Source organism: Myxine glutinosa, chromosome 7, assembly GCF_964187855.1.
Source record: "Myxine glutinosa chromosome 7, kmMyxGlut1.1, whole genome shotgun sequence".
NCBI classification, from domain to species: Eukaryota; Metazoa; Chordata; class Myxini; order Myxiniformes; family Myxinidae; genus Myxine; species Myxine glutinosa.
In genome coordinates, this window is record NC_136267.1 from 44,971,703 (window position 1) to 44,996,632 (window position 24,930).

Genomic DNA, 24,930 nt, shown 5'->3' on the forward strand with positions numbered 1-24,930 from the left:
AAAAGTCAAAAGTCTCTCTCTCTCTCTCTCTCTCTCTCTCTCTCTCTCTCTCTCTCTCTCTCTCTCTCTCTCTTTCTTTCTCTTTCTCTTTCTCTTTCTCTTTCTCTTTCTCTTTCTCTTTCTCTTTCTCTTTCTCTTTCTCTTTCTCTTTCTCTCTCTCTCTCTGTCGTTTGTATGCTGGTTGTACTGTCATGGCGTCTGCTTGTGGAGGCCTGTGAGTGCTCTGTGTTGTTGCTCCATCCCCCCCTCCCCCCTCCCGTTTTCCCCCCTCTGTGTCCTTGTACCTGTTCGTGGAGTCTTCCTGGTGATTCCCATATACGTTGAGACGGGAGAGAGAGCCGGAGAGCACAGGGTGATCGCTGGTAAGGGTTCGCCGTTTTTGGGCGTCGCCCGATCGGTGTTTGCTCCTTCATCTTAAACCTCTATTTCCTTTTTTTCCTTTCGTTCTCTCTCTCTCTCTCTCTGTTGTGAGTCGTGCGTGGGTGTGGTAATCATGGCGGCTGTGGGTGTTGAGCTGTGAGTACGGTGCTGTGTTGGTGGTCTTTCCTATCCTCCTTTCACTCCATTTGTGTCCTTTGTACGAGTTTGTGAAGTTTTCTCCGTGTTTCCCTTCTGCTCTTGAGACAAGAGAGGGAGAGAGAGACAGCACGGTAACGGTTAGCCACCTGTATTAATTTATAACGTGGGCTGGTTATACCGTGCCGATTATTTATTTATTTATTTACTTATTTAACTAATTTTTATTTGTTTGGTTAGTTTATTGCATTGTTACTGTTTAGTTTGTTTAGTTTATTGCCGATAAATGGCTAATAGGAATAGTCAAAGGGCTGCTGATCGTGTTAGTGATGAGGTGTTATCGCGTAAGCACGGGCTGTGCCTTGTTCCGCCGGAAGACGTGCAAATGGACGATGTTCTACTTGCAATCGGGGATTTGATCGGGGTAAATAACATCCGTGCTGCGTCTCGAATGAACCACAAAGTGGTGGTTTTCGTGTCACAAGTTAGCTTTGCAGACATCGTGGTGCAAAACGGGAATGACCAATTTGTTCCGGTATCGTCCATGGACACGCCGGCGGTTAAAGTTATTTTAAGTAACGTTCCGCCCTTTCTGAGGAATGAAGAAATCCTACGAAAATTAGGGGAGCATGGGACTGTCGTCTCACGAATTATCACGGTCCCCCTGCGAACCAGGAACGGAAGGCTGAAGCATGTAGAGTCGTTTAGACGTTTTTGTTTCGTCGTACTAAAGGATGATATGAGGCAAAACAGCTGAACATATCTATAAATTTTAAAATAGGAGATCATGATTACCGGATCTTTGCAGCTACTGAGACCTTGATTTGCTATACATGTGGGGCATACGGACACACTCGGCAGTATTGTCCTGATGTGAGGAAGAGTTATGCCACAGCAGCTGGGGCAGCCCCCCCTCCCCCTGTAAATGACTTGAACGACCCTGTAGATGAGCCAGGTGTCGAAAAAAGGTCAACACCGGAATACGAGGGTGCGGGTGACAGTGGTGCTGGTGGAGAAGCCCATACGGTAGTGGAGCAACCATATGTGGAGGAGAGGCTGCAACCTCAAGAACAAAGGGACTTCGAGGAGGTGAAGCTGATGGAGACCGAGTCGAGGAGAAACTTGAAACGCTCTCTTGCGAGCGATGAGAATGGAGTAAAAGGAAACAAAATGGTTCTCGTGCAGGCAGATGGTAATACAGACCAACCTGATGACATGAGCAAAATGGTAATGCAATAGGTAGAGATGGGAATCTGCCCATTTCACAGGATGAAGAGAATCGAAGCATTACCGAGCGTGTCACCGTGTGTGATGGTGGACACCCTGCACCATGCGACGAGCAGTTAAGGACCCTCATCTCAACGGAAGATGATGAGAAAGAGATTGATAAGTCGGTGGCAGACAACAACGATGGGTTGGTAGTTGGTGCCATGCAGACGCAACAAAAATACCATGGTGACAATGACACAGATGAGGTGCCAGTGCCTGACACACCACTGGGTGAGAGTGGGGTCGAGGCTGATGAGGAAGGATGCAGTCTTGCTGCCCTGAGTGAGTCTCAGAAGGAGCAGGTGAGGCAAGCAGAGGTGACAAAAGGGAAGGTCATTGATTTCTTAAACGAAACGTTTAGACAAAGTCATGTTGTAATTAGAGATCATTTCCCTGATGTTCAAGCTTTCATTAAGGTTTCGAAACCTCTTTTACAGAAAAATGACCCCATGCTCTCGGAGCCTCAATTTCAACGTCTTCGTAAAGCAGTAACAAAGGCGAATAAGGAATTGCAGGCGGACGGTGAGCTACCACTTTAGAATGACAACGCGAGAAATACATATTGCCTCCCTGAACATCAATGGGGGATGTGCCCCCTTACGAAAAATTCAAGCAATCCAGGCAATGGAGAGGGTAAAAGCAGATGTCATGCTATTGCAAGAGACCCATGCCACAAACAATTTGGCAGCTGAATGGTGTAAACTCTTTAAAGGGCAATGGTGGCTGAGTGGGGTTTCCACACCCAAGGCGGGTGTTGCCATCGCCTTAAGTCCCAGGCTTCCCACTCAGTGTTATTTATAGGGAGGTCCATACGGCACATTTGATAGCGGTGGAGTTCTACTGCAATACACAAAAGCTTATTAGAGTAAATGTGTATGCACCAAGTGAACCTATAGAAAGAAGAACATTCTTTTCCACATTGCGGGACTTTGTAGAGGGGCTGGATCCAGCTGCTCTCACCTGTATCGCAGGGGACTTTAACTGTACAATTGATCCTTCAGTTGACAGGAATGGACATGAACCCCACGGCGCTTCTGCAAAGGTGTTAGCGAGCCTCATCAAGAACTATTGTTTTGAGGATGTGTGGAGGTTGCAGCATCCAACTTCACGGGCCTACACATGGTGCAGATGTCATGATGGCGTCATATCAAGGGCAAGGCTGGACAGGATCTATATCAATAAGCCAATGCTGAATGTGGTGTCCACTACCCAAATACTCCCAACAGGGTTTTCAGATCATAATTTAGTGGCAATGTCCTTTAAATTACCGCTGACATCAGGAGGTAGCGCGTACTGGTCACTCAATACTCGGTTGTTAAGTGATAAGAAATTTGAAGATGCCTTCCAAACAGTGTGGGGGAAAATCGGTCCTCTAAGCTTGAGCATGCCAACCTTCGCATATGGTGGGACCTTGCAAAGTGTCAAGTTAAAACGTTTTGTCAACAGTATAGTCTGTTTACTACTAAAATGCAAAGTCTCTCAGTTGACTCATTAAAGGCCGAAATTGCAGAATTGGAACAGAATCGTAATGGGGCTGGGAAAGATTTGGGTTATGATCAGTTACTATGGACAAAAAGGTCGTTACTGACCGAAATGGTGAGGCAGCGGGCAATGGGTACCTTGGTGCATATGAGGATGAGTTACTTGACTTTGGATATGCCAAATAAGGACTTCTTTAGTTTGGAGAACTCTGTCAAAAAAGCACAACAGATTCACGGGCTACGTGCTGCTAATGGGTCAATAGTGACCTCCCAACAGGAGATTAAGTCTGTTTTGAAGGGTTTTTACACAAACTTGTACTTCCCCCAGAGCATAAGTAATGAGATCTTGCAGGAGCTGACTACTGGGCTTCCAAGACTTGAGGAGGACCAGCAACGCACATTGAACATGTCAGTTTCGGCTGCTGAACTTGAAACTGCTATGCGGAGCTTGAAGGATGGTAAAGCCTCTGGGATTGATGGTTTGCCTGGAGAGTTCTATAAGACTTTTTGGAAACTTGTGGGACCTGACCTGCTTGAGGTATTTGATGAATGCCTTCATGTTGGAGAGCTTCTCCTGTCCTGCAGAAGAGCAGTCATGTGCCTGTTGCCAAAGGCTGGGGACACTCAACTAGTCGAGAACTGGCGGCCTGTCTCATTGCTGTGTGCGGATTACAAGCTTTTGTCAAAGGCTTTAGCAAACCGTTTGGGAACTGTGATCAGCTCTATTGTGCACCCTGACCAGACCTACTGTGTACCAGGAAGGTCAATTTATGACAATATTTTTTTGATAAGGGATATTATTTCTTGTAATAAGTACTTGCGTGCCAGTTTTGGGTTGTTGTTTCTTGACCAAACAAAGGCTTTTGATCGTGTTGATCATACATATTTGTTTTCTGTTCTGGAGCGGATGGGTTTTGGCGAAACTTTCATTTCCTATGTTAAGCTGTTATACACTAACACCTTCTGCATGATGAAAGTAAACAATAGTTTATGTCCCCCTTTTCCTTTCCGACGGGGTATCCGTCAAGGTTGTCCCCTTTCTGGACTTCTGTATATAATTGCCCTTGAACCACTCTTAGCATCCATCAGGCAGCGAATAACTCAGGATGTGGGAGACGTTTTTAGTTCAAGATTTGTGGTCACAGCTTATGCTGATGATGTATGTGTTCTGATTAAAGGCCCAAGTAGTGTTGCTGTGGTGCAGCGTTGCCTTAAAGACTACTCTGCGGCCTCTTCTGCCAAAGTAAATTGGGGCAAGAGTGTAGCCTTATGGTGCGGTTCAGATAACCTTTCTTTAACACTGCCACCGTCACTCCCACATAATTTAGAGTGGAAAACAGATGGGGTCAAATATCTTGGTGTCTATCTCGGCAACCAGGAAGTAGAAATGAAGAACTGGGAAGGAATGATTGAACAAATTACACACCGGTTGAAACGATGGGAAGGACTGCTGCGATCTCTTTCTTACAAAGGCCGCACTCTTGTTATAAATAACTTGATAGCAGCAAGATTATGGCATAAACTAATTGCCTTGCAGCCACCCAAGGAGTTGATACCAGCCATCCAGCGGGTCTTGGTCAATTTCTTTTGGAATGGATACCACTGGCTTCGGCCGCAAATACTGTACCATCCTCGGAAGGAGGGTGGACATGGAATTGTGGATGTGTCCACCCGGCTTATGGCTTTTCGCTTACAGTCTGTGCAATGTCTGTTGTATGCTGAAGAGCTGCCCTGGCGCTCATTTGCGTTTTGCTTGTTGCAACAAGCGGGAGGCCTGTGTTATGATAGGCACTTGTTCCTGGTGAACCTTGACCGTGTCAGCTTAGTTTCAATCCCAATTTTTTATCAGGGTTTGCTGAGAGTTTGGAAAGGTTTTGGGGTTCATCGTTGCCTTGAGGCTTATAATTGCCGGTTGTTTATCCAAGAGCCTATTTTCTATAACGGTTTTTTTCCATGCATTCCTCATAGTCCGACTTTGATTAGGAAATTTACTCAAGGAGGAATTGGCAAAGTTTGTGACCTGAGGGATACATCTGGGACAAAATGGACGTCTGCTGGCAGGGTGGCGGCCATTCTTGGTTTAAGATCCGTGCGTATTGTCAGCCAAATTATACGCATCGTCAAGAGGAAGTTTAAGGAGTTAAATATTGGCTGGGAAGGTATAAACAATGTCGAGGATTTTCGGCTGTCTTTCCCTGAAATTAAGGTGCTCCCAGCTCTCCAGTCAAATGGTGAACTTGTATCCCCTTTTCATTTGGTAAAAAAGGCGGGTATTCACAAGCTCCTTCGAGAAAACCAAGCATCACCCTTCTCCAGAGTGGCGCGAGTGGCCTTGTGGTCAGAAAGGTTAGGGCCAGGGTCTCCTGCCATGCCACTGTAGCCTAATATGTACAAACTACCTATTTACGGGTTCCTCGCAGATATCCAGTGGAGACTAGCACATTGGGCTCTCCCTACGAACACCTTTGTTCATCACCTTGACAGCTCAGTGCCAGTAGCATGCCCCTTCTGTGTCCAGAAGGAGGATCTCTTTCATGCCTATGTGAAATGCGAAAGACTAATACTTCTTTTCTTGATTCTCACACACCTTTTTGAGCAGTTGTCTTTTCCTTTTACTTCACACTCTTTTATTTTTGGTGTATCTTTCAGACCCTCCTGCAAGGACTTTGGTGTTCTCCTAAACTTCTTAGTTGCTGTAGCAAAATATTCAATATATAAATCAAGGAAAATTAAAATAGATAATGGGCATGGGTTTGATGTTGTTCCTATGTTTAAAGGGCTGGTGTCTGCAAGAATAAGGTTAGAGTTTGATTATTATGTGGCGAATGAACATGTCAAACTCTTTGAGTGCAAATGGTGTATTAATGAAGCATTATGTGTTGTAAATGAATCGAATTTGTACTTTTCTTTTTAACATTAAGAACTGTTGTTTTTATTTTTATTTTTCTCTCCTGTAAAAATGTAACTTGACCTGGTGTATTTTTTGTGAAATAAATGGTGTTGCAAATTCAATTCAATTCTCTCTCTCTCTCTCTCCCTCTCCCTCTCCCTCTCCCTCTCCATCTCCATCTCTCTCTCCATCTCTCTCTCCATCTCTCTCTCCATCTCTCTCTCCATCTCTCTCTCCCTCTCCCTCTCCCTCTCCATCTCCATCTCTCTCTCCATCTCTCTCTCCATCTCTCTCTCCATCTCTCTCTCCATCTCTCTCTCCATCTCTCTCTCCATCTCTCCCCATCTCTCCCCATCTCTCTCAATCTCTCTCCATGTAAAAGCATTGGTGTGTTCGGCCAGTTTCGCCATTTACCGCATGTGGAAACTGTAAAGTCATTCGTGAGTTCGGCATTAGCAGTTTCACCATTTACCGCATGTGGAAACTGTAAACTCATTCGTGAGTTTGGCATTACCAGTTTCACCTTTTATCACATGTGGAAACTGTAAACTCATTCGTGAGTTCGGCATTAGCAGTTTCACCATTTACCGCATGTGGAAACTGTAAAGTCATTGGTGAGTTCGGCATTAGCAGTTTCACCATTTATCACATGTGGAAACTGTAAACTCATTCGTGGGTTCGGCATGAGCAGTTTCACCATTTATCACATGTGGAAACTGTAAACTCATTCGTGAGTTTGGCATTATCAGTTTCACCATTTACCACATGTGGAAACTAAACTAATTCGTGAGTTCGGCATTAGCAGTTTCACCATTTACCGCATGTGGAAACTGTAAACTCATTCGTGAGTTCGGCATTAGCAGTTTCACCATTTACCGCATGTGGAAACTGTAAACTCATTCGTGAGTTCGGCATTAGCAGTTTCACCATTTACCGCATGTGGAAACTGTAAAGTCATTCGTGAGTTCGGCATTACCAGTTTCACCATTTACCGCATGTGGAAACTGTAAACTCATTCGTGAGTTCGGCATTAGCAGTTTCACCATTTACCGCATGTGGAAACTGTAAACTCATTCATGAGTTCGGCATTAGCAGTTTCATTATTTACCGCACGTGGAAACTGTAAAGTCATTCGTGAGTTCGGCATTACCAGTTTCACCATTTACCGCATGTGGAAACTGTAAACTCATTCGTGAGTTCGGCATTACCAGTTTCACCATTTACCGCATGTGGAAACTGTAAACTCATTCGTGAGTTCGGCATTAGCAGTTTCACCATTTACCGCATGTGGAAACTGTAAACTCATTCGTGAGTTCGGCCTTAGCAGTTTCACCATTTACCGCATGTGGAAACTGTAAACTCATTCGTGAGTTCGGCATTAGCAGTTTCACCATTTACCGCATGTGGAAACTGTAAAGTCATTCGTGAGTTCGGCATTACCAGTTTCACCATTTACCGCATGTGGAAACTGTAAAGTCATTCGTGAGTTCGGCATTACCAGTTTCACCATTTACCGCATGTGGAAACTGTAAACTCATTCGTGAGTTCGGCATTATCAGTTTCACCATTTACCGCATGTGGAAACTGTAAACTCATTCGTGAGTTCGGCATTAGCAGTTTCACCATTTACCGCATGTGGAAACTGTAAACTCATTCGTGAGTTCGGCATTAGCAGTTTCACCATTTACCGCATGTGGAAACTGTAAACTCATTGGCGGGTTCGGCATTAGCAGTTTCACCATTTACCGCATGTGGAAACTGTAAACTCATTCGTGAGTTCGGCATTAGCAGTTTCACCATTTACCGCATGTGGAAACTGTAAACTCATTCGTGAGTTCGGCATTAGCAGTTTCACCATTTATCACATGTGGAAACTGTAAACTCATTCGTGAGTTCGGCATTATCAGTTTCACCATTTACCACATGTGGAAACTGTAAACTCATTCGTGAGTTCGGCATTAGCAGTTTCACCATTTACCGCATGTGGAAACTGTAAAGTCATTTGTGAGTTTGGCATTACCAGTTTCACCATTTACCGCATGTGGAAACTGTAAACTCATTCGTGAGTTCGGCATTAGCAGTTTCACCATTTACCGCATGTGGAAACTGTAAAGTCATTTGTGAGTTCGGCATTACCAGTTTCACCATTTACCGCATGTGGAAACTGTAAACTCATTCGTGAGTTCGGCATTAGCAGTTTCACCATTTACCGCATGTGGAAACTGTAAACTCATTCGTGAGTTCGGCATTAGCAGTTTTACCATTTACCGCATGTGGAAACTGTAAACTCATTCGTGAGTTCGGCATTAGCAGTTTCACCATTTACCGCATGTGGAAACTGTAAACTCATTCGTGAGTTCGGCATTATCAGTTTCACCATTTACCGCATGTGGAAACTGTAAACTCATTCGTGAGTTCGGCATTAGCAGTTTCACCATTTACCGCATGTGGAAACTGTAAACTCATTCGTGAGTTCGGCATTAGCAGTTTCACCATTTACCGCATGTGGGAACATTCGCAATTTCATTAATATTTCAACACAATTGTGATTTTTGCCTTTCCACCCGAATGACACTGATCTCTCCATCCCTAGCAAACACCATTATCAGCATCATAATCATCATCAAAGGTACATTGGTTTTACACAGTGCTACTTCCACAGTTTTGGGGCTAGCCCAGAAAACTTTCTGTGCAGCTTTTGGGGTTCTGCACCGCTGCACATGTCCTAAAATGGGTTGGAGTTTTCATATTTCTCAAAACATTCTGTACACTTTTCCTTTCTATTCCACCCCCAGGAGCTGCATGACATCATTGCAGGGCACCGAAGTGGGCCCAGCGATGACGTGTGCTGAAAGAGAGTACTCAGTTTTCACTCCTGTTTCTTGTTACTTGCAAAATCGAAGATTTTTCAAGTATATTGGTCGGTTCCGTTTGTGGTTCTGTCTGTTTGTCTGTCTGTTTGTCTGTTTGTGAACGGCCTATAGGTCACAATTCTAAACCAATCGTCACGAAACTTCACCAAGTTGTATAAGGCGTCCCAATTGAGAAGCCTATTGATTTTGAGGTCAAAGGTCATCTGGAGGTCAAATTTCTAAAATCGCCATTTTAAATCCGTTTGACTTGAAAATTGAATAGCATTTGTATATTAAGTCACTAAATTGGGAAATGAACTATTTTTGAGGTCAAATGGTCAAAGGTCAACTTAAGGTCAAATTTTAAAAATTATCAATTTTCATCTAAAAAGCCATCAATTCTCAACCTATTGACTTGAAAATTGAACAGCATTTGCATATCGAGTCACTAAATTGGGAAACATACTATCTTTAGGTCAAAAGGTCAAAGGCAACTCAAGGTCAACCTTCCAAAATCATTTTCATCTGAAAAATCGTCCATTTTCTTCCTATTGATCCGAGCTTTGATCAAGATTGTCAATTTTAATCTTGATGACATGGACAATTTGCTGTATCAATGGAATTTTTTTTCTTGGGGAGGGGGGGCGTATTTTGCAAGCATCGTGCTCCGCATGACGTCTGCTTGTTTGTTTGTTTGTCCGGGCGATATCTCAGCCATCCTTTGAGATAGAAAGCTAAAATTTCCGCACAATAGTGAGGAAGTGCTTTGGCAAAAACGGTATTTTTTGTTTTTAGATTAATCGATTAATTCATGAATAACTTAATTATCGATTAATCACTTATTTATTTCCTTTCTCATCTGGGCAATATCTCAGGCACCTTTTGAGTTAAGAGGCTGATATTTGGACATGACAGTGACCAAGTGATTTGGCCTTGAAGGGTATTTTTGATTTACTAATATTAATCAATTAATTATTTAATTATATGATTAATGATAATGATTTATTAATTTTTTTACGTTACAGCTTCGGATGAAACTGTGGTGGTTTCGGTGTTCTTTTAGCCAGTTGATTAATAATTTTTACCCTGCGCTCGCGAAGCTAAAGGCAGGGTTAAGCATTCGGGTACGTACTTACGTACGTGTGCTTACATACGTGTGTACGTACGTGTGTCTGCATTTTAAAAATTCATTTTCTCGGCAATCCTTGGTCCGATTGACATGAAATTTTCACCATAGGAGGGCCTCCTCCTGTAGAATATTTTAGTGAATATGATGATGTCACAGGTCACGTGCTATTGGCGCCATCTTGGAAAAAAAAAACTTTGCGCCTCTATATCTCAAAAACCACCACATAAATAGAGACAGGTCTCATTGCAAAGAACTCCATGCGGAATAACATATGTGAATGATGACGTCATAGGTCCCGCCGTTATGACGTCATAATTCGACAAGTAAAAAACTTTATCCGATCAGGATGAAATTTCTTGAGCATCTTCTCGATATAAATTGATGCAGAAATAAAATTATAATGATGTCGTAGGTCACGTGGTTTAGACGCCATATTGTTTTGAGTGAAAAGCTTTAAAAAACACTAAAATCCAATTTTCTCCTAAACGACTGAACAGATTGAGGCCGAACTTTGCAGGCAGAATCGCATACCCATGACGAACAAAAAAGTCGCCGAGCAGGACGTGATGTGTCACATGGTTTCGGAGTTATGACGTTTTAAAGCATAAACTTTAAAAACCAAGCTCCTCCCTCATTTTTGATCCTCTAGAGGGGAAACTTCACAGATGTATTCAGCATATCAATCTACTAAAATGACCTCATGGAATTTTCGATAGGTCACGTGGTTTGGCAGATATAAATAATTAAACGAAAATATTTTTAAAAAATTGTAACTCTTGAACCGCTTCATTGATCGACGTAAAACTATACATTATAGTAGAGGTAATGAAGTGTAATGTGTGTGCAAAATTTCAAGATGATTGGATGTACGGTCTGGAAACTAGAAGTTGTTTTTGCGTGAAGAAGAAGAGTCTTCTAGAGCGGGCATGGAATTAATTATCACACCACATGACGAGCAGGCAAAGTACGGAACGACCTCACGGGGTCATTTTGACCTCAAATAAAATTCTGATTTCAGATTTGTCAATCGCTGAGGTATATTAACACAGGACCAAAACAGATTTGGCGAAATTCCGATGATTTTTGACGAAAATATAACATTTGTGTATGCATTAAGTGAAGTGTGTGCCGTGTCAGAATTTAAAAAATTGAAACGTGGCTCATCTATCTATAATTCCAGTAATCTCTGTCTGTACGTTTGTACGTTTGTACGTTTGTCTGTTTGTCTGTGACCGCTGTTTCTCGACAACTACCGGTCCGATATACTTGAAACTTGCCAGGTATATTGCTGGGGACCCGAGGATGTGCCTTTTCAAGGTTTGAAATTAATCGGACAAGTACTTACCGAGCTATGGCGATTTAGCCGTTCGCCGTTCGCTTTGCCGTTGCGAATGGACCAAACCATTCATGTAAATAGAGGGGGGGGGGGGGGGGTTCTGTGGTCGTTCGCTTTGGCTTTGCGAATGGACCAAACCATTCATGTAAATAGAGGGGGGGGGGGGGGGGTTCTGTGGTCGTTCGCTTTGGCTTTGCGAATGGACCAAACCATTCATGTAAATAGAGGGGGGGGTTCTGTGGTCGTTGCGAATGGACCAAACCATTCACATCGAATCATCGAATCACATCGAATGGACCAAACCGTTCGCTTTGGACCAAACCATTGCATGTAAATAGAGGGGGGGGGTTCTGTGGTCGTTGCGAATGGACCAAACCATTCATGTTTTTTTTTTGTTTTTTTTTGGCAAGGAACGGGCACCCACGTACGGGCACGTCCTAGCTTATATATAGTACGGGCATGCCCTAGTTATAAATAACTCCATACGGGGAATAGGTGTTGTTAACGATGACGTCATTGGTGCCATAATTATGACGTCATAATTCGACAGGGACAACGCTTAGTCTGATCAGTTTGAAATTTATTGAGCATGATCTATGCAACAATTATTTAGAGAATATAAATTTATGATGTCATGGCTCACGTGGTCTGGCAGCCATGTTGGATCAAAAAAAAAGAAACGTTCAAAAATAGAAGAGTTGGCTCACACCAAGTTGACTGCGCAGGGTAAGTATCCTATGAATACCATCTAGTTAATAATTTAATGATTTATACGATTATTATTTATATATTTTTGGTATTAATTGACTTATTTATTTTCTTTCTCATCTGGGAAATATCTCGGGCACCTTTTTCATGAGGAAGCTGATATTCAGACACGACAGTGACCAAGTAATGTGGCAATAAAGGATATTTTGATGTATTGATTAATCAATTAATCGATTTATTATTTATTGATTAATAATTTTTTATTTTTTTTCGATTAATCACTTATTTAATTTTCAAAAAGTTACAACTTCAGATGATGCACTGGTGGTTGAGGCTAGCCCCAAAACGGAGTTTGGGGGTGGGCAGGGGAGGCAATGCCCCCACCTTCATTTTTTTTCAGTAGTTTTATACAATTAAGATAATAACTTCCCTTATTTAAACTTGAGTAACAATAATGAGCGTAAACTGTATTTGTGATTTCACGTACACTGTAACCACACTAACAAATGGTAATTTTGGAAGTCAGACCTAGCTACCCCTTATTAATATTAAGCCCTTGCCCCCCAAAATGGAGAAGTCAAACTACGCCTTTGGGTTGAGGTAGAGTCCCTGTATAAAGAGAGTTGCGCCATGCGCTGACCCGAGATTTCTGGTCACGTGATTTCGTGGCGCCTTTTTGTGTCTAACTTCACCGTGCGTGAACGTCAGCTTGGTACGGGAGTGTTGTTTATTGCCAAACAAAATGACTGGTTGTTCTGCTTTTGGTTGTTCAAACCAATCTGGGAAATATAAGATGTATAGATTTCCAAGTGATAAAGTCAGAAGACAAATTTGGGAAGCGAAAGTCAGACGAAAGAGCTGGAAAGCGATCGACTCCTCGAGACTCTGCCAGGTAGGCCCACGCCGCTTGATGATCGATGTTCAAAAGCAATTCTATCTGCTCGGTTTTTTTTTGGTTGTCTGTCCGTTGAAAACCCTTTTAAAGGGAAGTGATTTGTGTTTGTTTATAATCTTCAAGGAGCTGACCAAAAATGCATTTCCGTGGGAAGAACCCTGCTCAATTTTTTTCGGGTAGTCCTAGCGGACCGCATATTGTCATTGATTGATGAAATGTCCCGGTACAGTGACATTGCCTGGTCTGCGGTTGGGTAGTCTGCGGGCAATGTCACTGTACTTTTTCAGAGGGAATTAATTTTGATTTTATAGGGGTGGGAAACCCATGGTCCGTTTTGTTTTCAGTTGTCTGTCCGTCCATTCAAAACGTATTCCGAGGCAAGTTATTTTTTTGGTTTAAAATCTTTAGCCTCATCGGCAATCATAAAAGCAATTTTAGGGGGGGACCTGCTCAATTTTTTTGCGGGTTGTGCAGCCATCCATACGTCCAAAATTTGACGAGTTATTGTTTGCTTTGTACAGTGCTCATGCGTCTTGTGGCATATTTGCTCAAATATTTCCCAGCCCGGGATTTATGGCCAAATTGTAGTGATGGAAGATTTTGCACATTGGACAATCCCTATATATTTAACCTGGTGACAGCTATCGTTCCCAAAACATACAATATTTCTAGGTGATTAATGCAGTAAAACAGGTGTATTTGTGTACCCACATTTAAAACTGGCTCAACTTTCAAAAGCTGTTATCCCTGTTTGATATCAATATACATGTGGTCGATAGAGCTCGCGATTTGTCTGGCCATCTTCCGGAAGATTGTCCATGTGATTTTCTGTTGTGGAAGTACTAGTACATGACAGCTCATTAAAATTAAACTGTGTTGTGTTAGAATAAAAATTTCAATAAATAAATACATCAAGGACACTCATTGTATGATTGCAGGAACATTTCGATGTGAATCAGTTTGAGAGGGGGCGAGCTGATGACAAAAAGAGGTTGAAGTGCTCTGCAGTTCCAACAATATTTAGCTACCGGAAACCCGTGAAGCTGCGCAACTCCCCCAAGAAGCGTGGACCGTCCAGAACTGAGAGACTACATCTACCAAACTTGTCCGACCACACCTACTCCACTCATGAACGTATTGACTCCTCAAATGAATCTCAATGTAAGAATTGTTTTATTTATTACAAAATCATGGCTTGTAATATGCATTGCCATACCACTTTTAATATCATCACACAGCTCTTTTTCATGGCAATAGCTGAGTTTTTGACAAAACAAATATCACCTGTATGTAATAATAAGACTAAATATGTGTAGTAATTTTTTTTTAGCAGGTTTACAATATATCACCCCATATCGCGAATGTACATGTATATCTAATCCGACACACTTAGACACAAAATGGCGTCCAAATTTGAGTTGACACAACTCTATATACAGGGACTCTAGGTTGAGGGTTATTAGCCAATTTAGGGAGAGGAGCGGGCAAAAGGGAGCGCGTGGCATGACGGGAAACTAAGCGGACGAGGCATTCGTGTTCATTTTTGTCCGCCGTTCACACCTCATTAGTGTTCGCGGCTCATTTGTACAGGTGATAAAACGATACGAACAAAAAAGCAGAATTTATTCGCACGATTTTTAGAGGTTGAAAATTTATTTTCTTTATTTTCTTTGAAATCCTGTCGGATAAAACACCATATCATCTATTTATTACGTAATCAAAAATAACAGAATTCCCCTTTTGAAGGCCGAGGGGTGGCGGGCTGATGCGACATGGCGCTTCATGGCGGGGACAAGTCACATGACCTCAGGGTCTTGCTGCTGATCGCCATCTGAGAAGAATATTGAGAAGTCTCCTTGTGTTTTATACCTCTCCCCCCCCGCCCCCCCTCCCCTTCCCACGCCTCCTGCCCCCAAGCCCTCTCCCTCCCACACTTCTCCCTGCTCTCAAATGTTGTGGTTGTGTGCTTCCCCTTCTCTCCCCATCTTGTCTTCCGCTCCCTCTTTTTGTATATTTTGTTTGTCTGGTTGATTTGTTTGTGAAATAAATGTTAGCTCTTTCACGAGCCTCGATTCAGTATACAAAAAAAAAAAAAAAAAAAATATATATATAACACAAGTCCTACTTGTAAAAGTACCCTTCCTCCCAGTGTCAGGATTCTTTTGTGATCGATGTAGGAATTTGCTTTTTCCCCCTGAAATTACACACGATTTAGATGAAACTTCACCACAACCTTCATCTTCCGTGATGTACCAACGTTTGTTCAAGGGATTGGAAAAATTGGGGTCTCAAGAGGTACACGGCAAACATTTTGCCCATTTATGCCATTTTGCAAGTAAACAGTCAATATATTTCCAAAAAATTTCATGTTTTTAAACCAAAACAAAACAAAGGCAAAAAACAAAACTTTAACTGTTTACTTGCAAATGTACTGTACCGAATTTGATTTGGAATAAAGTTATTTCATTGGGCTTTGTGTATAATTCAGCATGTGAGTTGCGAGGGGGCGGCAATTTGGACTCGATACGCCACTGTTTGTGTGTAACATCAAATATAACGTCATTTAACCTCGATACGCTACAGTGTGTGTGTAACATCGAATATAACGTCATTTAACCTCGATACGCCACAGTGTGTGTGTAACATCGAATATAACGTCATTTATCCTCGATATGCCACAGTGTGTGTGTAACATCAAATATAACGTCATTTATCCTCGATATGCCACTGTGTGTGTGTAACATCAAATATAACGTCATTTATCCTCGATACGCCACTCTGTGTGTTTAACATCAAATATAACGTCATTTAACCTCGATACGCCACTGTGTGTGTGTAACATCAAATATAACGGCATTTAACCTCGATACGCCACTGTGTGTGTGTAACATCAAATATAACGTCATTTATCCTCGATACGCCACTGTGTGTGTGTAACATCAAATATAACGTCATTTATCCTCGATACGCCACTGTGTGTGTGTAACATCAAATATAACGTCATTTATCCTCGATATGCCACTGTGTGTGTGTAACATCAAATATAACGTCATTTATCCTCGATACGCCACTGTGGGTGTGTAACATCAAATATAACGTCATTTATCCTCGATACGCCACTGTGTGTGTAACATCAAATATAACGTCATTTATCCTCGATACGCCACAGTGTGTGTGTAACATCGAATATAACGTCATTTATCCTCGATATGCCACAGTGTGTGTGTAACATCGAATATAACGTCATTTATCCTCGATTCGCCACTGTGTGTGTGTAACACCAAATATAACGTCATTTAACCTCGATACGCCACTGTGTGTGTGTAACACCAAATATAACGTCATTTAACCTCGATACGCCACTGTGTGTGTGTAACATCAAATATAACGTCATTTATCCTCGATACGCCACTGTGTGTGTGTAACATCAAATATAACGTCATTTATCCTCGATATGCCACTGTGTGTGTGTAACATCAAATATAACGTCATTTATCCTCGATACGCCACTCTGTGTGTTTAACATCAAATATAACGTCATTTAACCTCGATACGCCACTGTGTGTGTGTAACATCAAATATAACGTCATTTAACCTCGATACGCCACTGTGTGTGTGTAACATCAAATATAACGTCATTTATCCTCGATACGCCACTGTGTGTGTGTAACATCAAATATAACGTCATTTATCCTCGATACACCACTGTGTGTGTGTAACATCAAATATAACGTCATTTATCCTCGATATGCCACTGTGTGTGTAACATCAAATATAACGTCATTTATCCTCGATACGCCACTGTGGGTGTGTAACATCAAATATAACGTCATTTATCCTCGATATGCCACTGTGTGTGTAACATCAAATATAACGTCATTTATCCTCGATACGCCACTGTGGGTGTGTAACATCAAATATAACGTCATTTATCCTCGATACGCCACTGTGGGTGTGTAACATCAAATATAACGTCATTTAACCTCGATACGCCACTGTGTGTGTGTAACATCAAATATAACGTCATTTATCCTCGATACGCCACTGTGTGTGTGTAACATCAAATATAACGTCATTTATCCTCGATATGCCACTGTGTGTGTGTAACATCAAATATAACGTCGTTGCCGTAGCTCTGTGTTTGTTTACTTGCGGTTGCTGTGGTAACGCGCGCGAAAAGGACGTCGCTTCGCTTCTCTCCAAATGGCGTCCAGTCAGTGAGGGACGAAGGAGGGAGGTTTGTGGCGCTGTAAAAAGTAAATTTGTTTACACGACTTTTCGTGTTAGGGTTATACGGTGGAATTGCACGGTCGGTAGTCGTGTTGGTAATGCAGGGTTTTTATTTTTGAGGTACGGTATAGAATTAGTGAGGTAGTGCGGGAGGTCGAGGGGCGATCATGTCTTTTGCTGAGGGCACCGGAGAAGGTTTAGGAGCAGTCACCTGGTGGGGCTTCAGTCCAGCCAAAGACCTGCAGAAAGAAGGTTAGCCTGCTCTGCTTGTTCTTCTTTATTATATGTATATACGCATTCATTAATGCCTCAGCAGTAATATTTCATTTCCTCCTCTCGAGATCATTAATAAAGCATGCATACTATTGTGCCGTTTATTTATTACGTTTAATGGGGCGCGATCGTGAAGATTTCACTATATTTTCGTACGTAATAAATATATGACCACTTCACTCATCCAACTCCTCAAGTGCTTGTTCAGTTCGATGGGCGGGGCGATATGCACACAAATGGGATGGGCCAAATGTCCCCCATGCTGTGTTTTCAAACAGTATTAATATGAAAGCAATACTGTACAATATTTACAGTATGAATTATGTGATGTTTGAATTCAGCCAAGCCGTACAGTCTTGCACCAAATATCTAGTGCCACCTGGTGGGTTCTGGACTCGTCTGTAAACGCTGAACTAATTAAATGAACTGCAATTGGCACGCCTCGTTTATGTAAATTAATCATGCGAGTATTGCTCTCATTTACTTGCTGATTCATAAACTCCATCCAGTGGTTTGGAAATGTTCTTCCTGCATCATTACCACCGTCACCGCCACTACCACCATCATCCTCATCACCATCCTCATCACCATCACCATCACCATCATCATCACCATCATCACCATCATCCTCATCACCATCATCACCACCATCACCACCATCATCACCACCACCATCAGCACCATCAGCACCACCATCATCACCATCACCATCATCACCACCATCATCACCATCACCATCATCACCACCATCCTCATCACCATCACCATCACCATCATCATCACCATCACCATCACCATCACCATCACCACCATCACCGCCACTACCACCATCATCCTCATCACCATCCTCATCACCATCCTCATCACCATCACCATCATCATCACCATCATCCTCATCACCATCATCACCACCATCATCACCATCATCACCACCACCATCAGCACCACCATCATCACCATCACCATCATCACCACCACCATCACCACCATCACCACCATCATCACCATCACCATCATCACCACCATCCTCATCACCATCACCATCACCATCATCATCACCATCACCATCACCATCACCATCACCACCATCACCACCATCACTCTTCAATCAGGAAGAAGGATTTTAAAACGGGCACCATTTCGATTAAACGGAAGTGACCTTTTTCCACGTAAATTGATCATCAGCTTTCCAACGGTAAAGTTTTTATGACTCGACGACAGCAGGAACCGTTTCGAATGAAGCGTGACGCACGGACGAGCACACACTTTCCATTTTAGTCATAGATGCTGAGATCCCAGGTTCAAATATCATCTACGGTACTGTCGTACACCGCAATGATTCATCGGTTGTCTGCGAATGCCCTTGAAGTTCATGTAAACGTATGTCCTTGTTATATGTTCAAGCTCCTCCATTTAGCCTTCGGCACTGACAAAAAGTAACTTTAATATCGTTTCAATAATGGCTGATAAACCCCTTCGATCAGAGTGAGTGTCAGATACGGATGCAGCAATTGGGTGTCACGCATTGTTTTACGTGTTTCATAACAGCCGATCGTGTACTGGAAGCAGAGCTCACAGATAATGGAAGACCCTCTGAACTCAGTATCCTCATGGTGGGAGCAGGTGACGGCCGGCATCTGCTCAGCACCATTTGCCAATCACAACGCTGGCCGAAACGAAAGTTGGCTGTAAGCACCAACAACACAATCACCACAAATAAATTGCTTTATTGCAGTCAAGGTGATGATTATGATGATGGTCCTGACAAGGTCAAGGTAAAGGTGTCTGTGTTCAGTTACCAAGTTTCTTGTGGGGTGCTCAAGCAAGCACTCCATTCGAAACCGTTGATAAGGAACTGCTGGTTTGGCACGAGCTCGCTGGTTGGAAACTGAACACACCCGAAGGTGTTGGTCAGTTACAGGACATGGTGTGTGTTTGTTATTTGCAAAATCCAAGATTTTTCAAGTATATTGGTCGGTTGTGTTTGTAGTTCTGTCTGTCTGTCTGTTTGTGTTTGTCACCGGCCTACAGGTCACAATTCGAAACCGATCGTCACGAAACATCAGCAAGTTGTATAGGTCGTCCCAATTGAGAGGCCTATTGATTTTGAGGTCAAAGGTCATCTGGAGGTCAAATTTCTAAAATCTCCATTTTAAATACGATGGACTTGAAAATTGAATAGCATTTGTATATTAAGTCACTAAATTGGGAAATGAACTATTTTTGAGGTCAAAAGGTCAAAGGTCATCTGGAGGTCAAATTTCTAAAATCGCCATTTTAAATCCGATTGACTTGAAAAACGAATAGCATTTGTATATTAAGTCACTAATTTGGGAAATGAACTATTTTTGAGGTCAAAAGGTCAAAGGTCAACTCGAGGTCAAATTTTCAAAATCATCAATTTTCATCTAAGAAGCCGTCAAGATTGACTTGACAATTGAACAACGTTTGCACATCGAGTCACTAAATTGGGAAACATACTATTTTTGAGGTCAAAAGGTCAAAGGTCCACTCAAGGTCGAACTTCCAAAATCATCAATTTAAATCTGAAAAACCATCAATTTTCTTCCGATTGAATTGACGATTGAACAGCATTTGCACATCGAGTCACGAAATAGGGAAACCAACTACTTTTGAGGTCAAAACGTCAAAGGTCAACTCTAGGTCAAACTTCCAAAATCATAAATTTTCATCTGAAAAACCATCAATTTTCATCCGATTGATTTAAAAATAGAACAGCATTTGCATAGTGCGTCACTGAATTGGGAAACCAACTCTTTTTGAGGTCAAAAGTCAACTCAAGGTCAAACTGCTAAAATCATCATTTTTCATCTGAAAAATCGTCACTTTTCATCCTGTTGACCCGAGCTTTGATCAAGAACGTAAATTTTAATCTTGATGAAATGGACAGTTTGCTGTATCAATAGAAAACTTTTGGGGGGGAGGGGGCGGATTTTGCAAGTATCGTGCTCCACATGACGTCTTCTTGTTTGTTTGTTTGTTTGTATATATTAGTCAGGTTCACTATGTTTTTTCGTTCAAAATCATGGTAGATTAGCAAACCTATACATTTTTGGAAACGTTATTACATGGAAAATCTGAAAATCAATGTTTACATTTGCCAATTCCGACCAATTCCATTCGACCAATTCGACCAATCGACCAATTCCATTCGACCAATTCGACCATTCGCTTCGATCGACCATTCGACCAATTCGATCGATTCGATTCATCGAATTCGATTCGATCGACCATTCGACCAATTCGATTTGCCAATCAATTTGACCGACCTTTGCTTGTGTGGAACGGACTGTGAAAACGATGCGGACTATATTGTCGGATACGACACACAGGACAGTGATGACGAACTCTAAATGGCATATTCTGTAATCGTGTATGTTTGATGCCATTGACTGCCTGTGTATATTTTGTCATTGACTGCCTGTGTAGATGTGAAGTTATACTGACCGCATGTGTATATATGATTTTGCTGACTGCCTGTGTATGTTTGGTGATATGAATTATTGTGACGCATTTTGATGTTATTAATTGCCTGTACAAAATGATAACATGTATTTCATTATGCAACTTATGGCGAATATAAAGACAGTATTTTGCAATTCAAAACCTTTGATTCGTGTCTTACCATTCCCCATAGCACTAATTTGATACTTTCATTGGATTCCTTGTCCCTGAAAATATAGGTTTCGTATATTTTAAAAAGTTTTTAGGGTAATTAGAGGCAGAAATAGAACAAAATATGTATTTTACAGTGGCCATTTTGAAAATCCAAAATGGCCGCCATACAGGTATCTCTCCAAATGTAAACATTGATTTTTAGTTTCCTTATGCTATAACCTTTCCAAAAATGTATAGGTTTGCTAATCTACCATGATTTTGAACGAAATATAATTTATTGACATAGTGAACCTGACTATATCGTTGAGGCTCGTGGAAGAGCGAGAGCAGAATGGAAGGGAACAAAATGGAAAGGGGTAAACATCAACAACAGAGTATAAGTGAGAGTGAGATGAAGGGAAGGGGGAGGACACATTAGGTGAACAAGCTGTACACAAACTGAATGAAACACTGTGAGAAGAGGAAGAGGACAGCGGGGATGAAACAGGAAAGGAACATACCAACCGACAACTAACAAACAAAAAGAGGTGAGGAAGAGGGGGCAACATCACAATAACCTCGAAAAAGGAGTGCTTGAGAATGGGGTCATTTGGGGTAGAAGAGGTCATGAGTATGGGTGGCGGATGACCTGAGGTAGTGGTGAACAGCTGTCTTGAAGCCCTGGAGGGAAGAATCAGAGGGAAAAACCAGGCCCCAGGGTTAGATCAGCATGATGAACCAGGTTGTAATTAGAGCTGAAACATCCTGAGTTCCACTGAGCCGAAGTCTTCCTTCACACTGCACCTTAGATTTAAGATTGTTTTATCTACATGACAGTAATATTTTCATGGTGATTCATTCGTGAAGTCGTGCGTCTGTTTTTCTTTCCCATTCAACCCATATTACTGGAAACACCTTTTTACCTGCACCGATCATGGGAACCAACCCGCAGAACCTTCAAATTAATTATTTGAGCTCGGACTGCAATCGAACATCTGCAGCAAATATTCTGGCACTGGTATTAAGGAGGCCTGAGGTGTGAAGGGAAGGATGACCTTCCATGTGTCTGTTTCTTCACCAAGATGCCAGGTACACAGACGTTGGGCCGAAATATGTCATTATCTAAGAGTTCCCTTTGGCACACAGAAATGGGTTTTTTTTTACTCGATGAAGCCATTGGCAAAGCCAAGTGGACAATGCTCCTGATTGGCCTGTTTGCAAATTAGTTAGTGATGAGTATTGCTGACTGGGCGGGTGAGGAGGTCAATGAGAATTGCACCATCACAGGTGACACAGTAAAGTGCAAAGAGTGATCAATAAGAAAGGTGCACTGAACATGGAAGTGGAAAGATGCCAAGTGCCTTGGTGAACAAGGTCGTCATTGTAGGGTGACTCATGAGCCTGAGATTCTCTTGTGCTGTGTCCTGTTTTGGGCCTTTGCTCCTCTTGCTTCACTGGAGGCACCGGGGCCGGGTTTATAATGGCTTCACTGCCGCCTCGCAATCAGAAGGGGCGCATCATGACCAAGGTATATGTTTTTAATTGTATACATTGTGATACGGTTCAATAAAGAATATGTATAGAATTAAATGCTACTTTTAAAACCATATTGTCCTGTCAGCCCGGCGGTTAACACCGCTGGATGACGAATAGCCGTAACGGTCCTCAATTCCGAGGCACGTAGCTGAAACTGGCGGTTGTTCCGTCGCGCGCGAGTCAGGGAACCAAAGCGCTTACCTGGACAGAAGCACACGGGTTTATTCCCAAACCCAACACCATGCAAACCCATGCGATCATGCCTGTAAAGTTTCACCACCATCTGTTGAACCGTTTCGGAGAAAAAAGGTTTTTAGTGGTTTTTAAGGCTTTTGTGTTAAAGAAATATGGCGGCCGAACCACGTGACCAATGACGTCATTTTTTTTTTTCTCCACCAATTTATCCCGAGATGACGCTCATTAAATTTCATCCTGATCGGGTGAAGCTTTTTACATGGCGAATTATGACTTCAAAATGGAGGCACCTATGACATCATTACTAACATATGTTATTCCCCATGGAGAGTTCTTTACAATGAGCCATGTCTCAATTTTCTCCACGCAGCGTTTTTGGAGATGTGGAGGTGAAAAGTTTTTCAGTTTTTTCCAAAAAGGTTTTTGGTTAACAAATAACTGCATTCACATGTACAACAAAGACTCTGCAGAAAACTACAGAAGGAACAAATAACATGGCTATAACTCAATTCTATATGGAACTGTGTGTTTTGAGTTTGTTTATAACAAATTCGAATTAAAGTATTTTGGTTGGTCTGTGGGTTTTCACACCAGTTGAACTTAACGGTTCCTAATGGTTCCCACGGGTTTCACACGAGTCCAACAGAGACCCATATAAATGTCCTACTGGTCTCCATTGGTTTCTGTGCGATTTTCGACCTGCCTAGAGATAAAGATAATCACTGTAATTAAAATGATGATCTTGCACTGATCTTTGCTTTGCACTGTATTGCAATAACTTTCACCCCAGTTTTACATCGTTGAGAACAACTTGGAGGTTCTGGCCAGACACATGCTCTTCCTTGTCCTCACACTAGAATCTCCTAAGAGAATGGGGCTGCAAGGTGAGACACCTGTTTCTAGTCTATGTGTAATTGGAATACTTTGATGATAGTGATTTATTTTATTAATGGTACATTATTTAATATTTAGAAATACTTTATCCAGAAGTAATACACTTCATTAAGTTAAGCCACGCCTCTCATATAATGTAAACAAAGGCCATGCATGACTGTCGTGAAGTGAGTCGAAAGTCGTTCATGGCTGGTTGCAAGAATGCTGAGGGCAAAAATTGCAGTTGATGCATAATTGCCTAAAGTTTATGAATTGTAAAACATTTCAGGCATGAGTTCACTTTTTTGAAAACAGACATCAATTATACCTGCACTGTAGTGACACAGCCTATCATGGTTGCATTCACTCAGATTGTTTGCAAGCAGTGGGTTGGATGAAGTGGGTTGCATGCGGTGAGCATTAATGAAAATTGATGATTTTTCGGATGAAAATTGATAATAATGTTTCAGATGAAAATTCATGATTTTGGAAGTTTGACCTTGAGTTGACCTTTTGACCTAAAAAAAATAGTTGATTCCCCAATTTAACGAATCAATATGCAAATGTTGTTCAATTTTAAAGTCAATTGGATGAAAATTACCAATTTTAGAAATTTGACCTCAAGACCTATGAGACCTCAGACCAAGACCTCAAGACCAAGACCTTTGACCACCTTTGACCTTCAACCTCAAAATTAATAGGCTCTTTCCTTATGACCAACTTTACCATCTGGTGAAGTTTCGTGAAGATCGGTTTAAAATTGTGACCTGTAGGCGATTGAAAGACAGACAGACAGATTAAAAATCACTCATAGAGTGACACTTGGCAAAAGAGAACAAAGTAGCATGGCACTCAGTAGAGCATCCTTTTGACCTCAAAAATAATTAGTGGTTGAATTCAGTGACCTGATATGCAAATCGTCTTCAAAGTTTAAGTTAATCGGATGAAAATTGACAATTTTAGAAATTCAGCCTATGTTGACCTTTGGCCTATGTTGACCTCAAAAATAGTTCGTGGTTGAATTCAGTTAGCCGATATGTAAATCCTATTCAAATTTCAAGTCAATCGGATGAAAATTGAGGATTTTGAAAAAAAATTAGAAAAATTTGAAATTTGAAAAAACGTGGTT

General features: G+C 41.7%; 1 protein-coding gene across 5 annotated transcripts in view; it reads left to right on the forward strand.

The window, feature by feature from the left end:
• Positions 1-469: 469 nt before the first annotated feature.
• The window catches only part of DNAAF3 (dynein axonemal assembly factor 3), a 66,491-nt gene continuing 42,030 nt past the window's right edge, over positions 470-24,930 (forward strand). The window contains exons 1-4 of one of the 5 annotated variants that reach the window (XM_078781613.1): positions 470-530; positions 14,015-14,237; positions 19,128-19,267; positions 23,719-23,812. In XM_078781613.1, coding sequence (XP_078637739.1) covers positions 19,190-19,267; positions 23,719-23,812 — 172 coding nt within the window. In that variant the 5' untranslated portion in view covers positions 470-530; positions 14,015-14,237; positions 19,128-19,189. Of the gene's footprint in view, positions 531-12,883; positions 13,074-14,014; positions 14,238-17,354; positions 17,559-19,127; positions 19,268-23,718; positions 23,813-24,930 lie in introns of those variants that run through there. The other 4 variants (XM_068122210.2, XM_078781615.1, XM_078781616.1 and 1 more) reach the window with 4 other exon arrangements.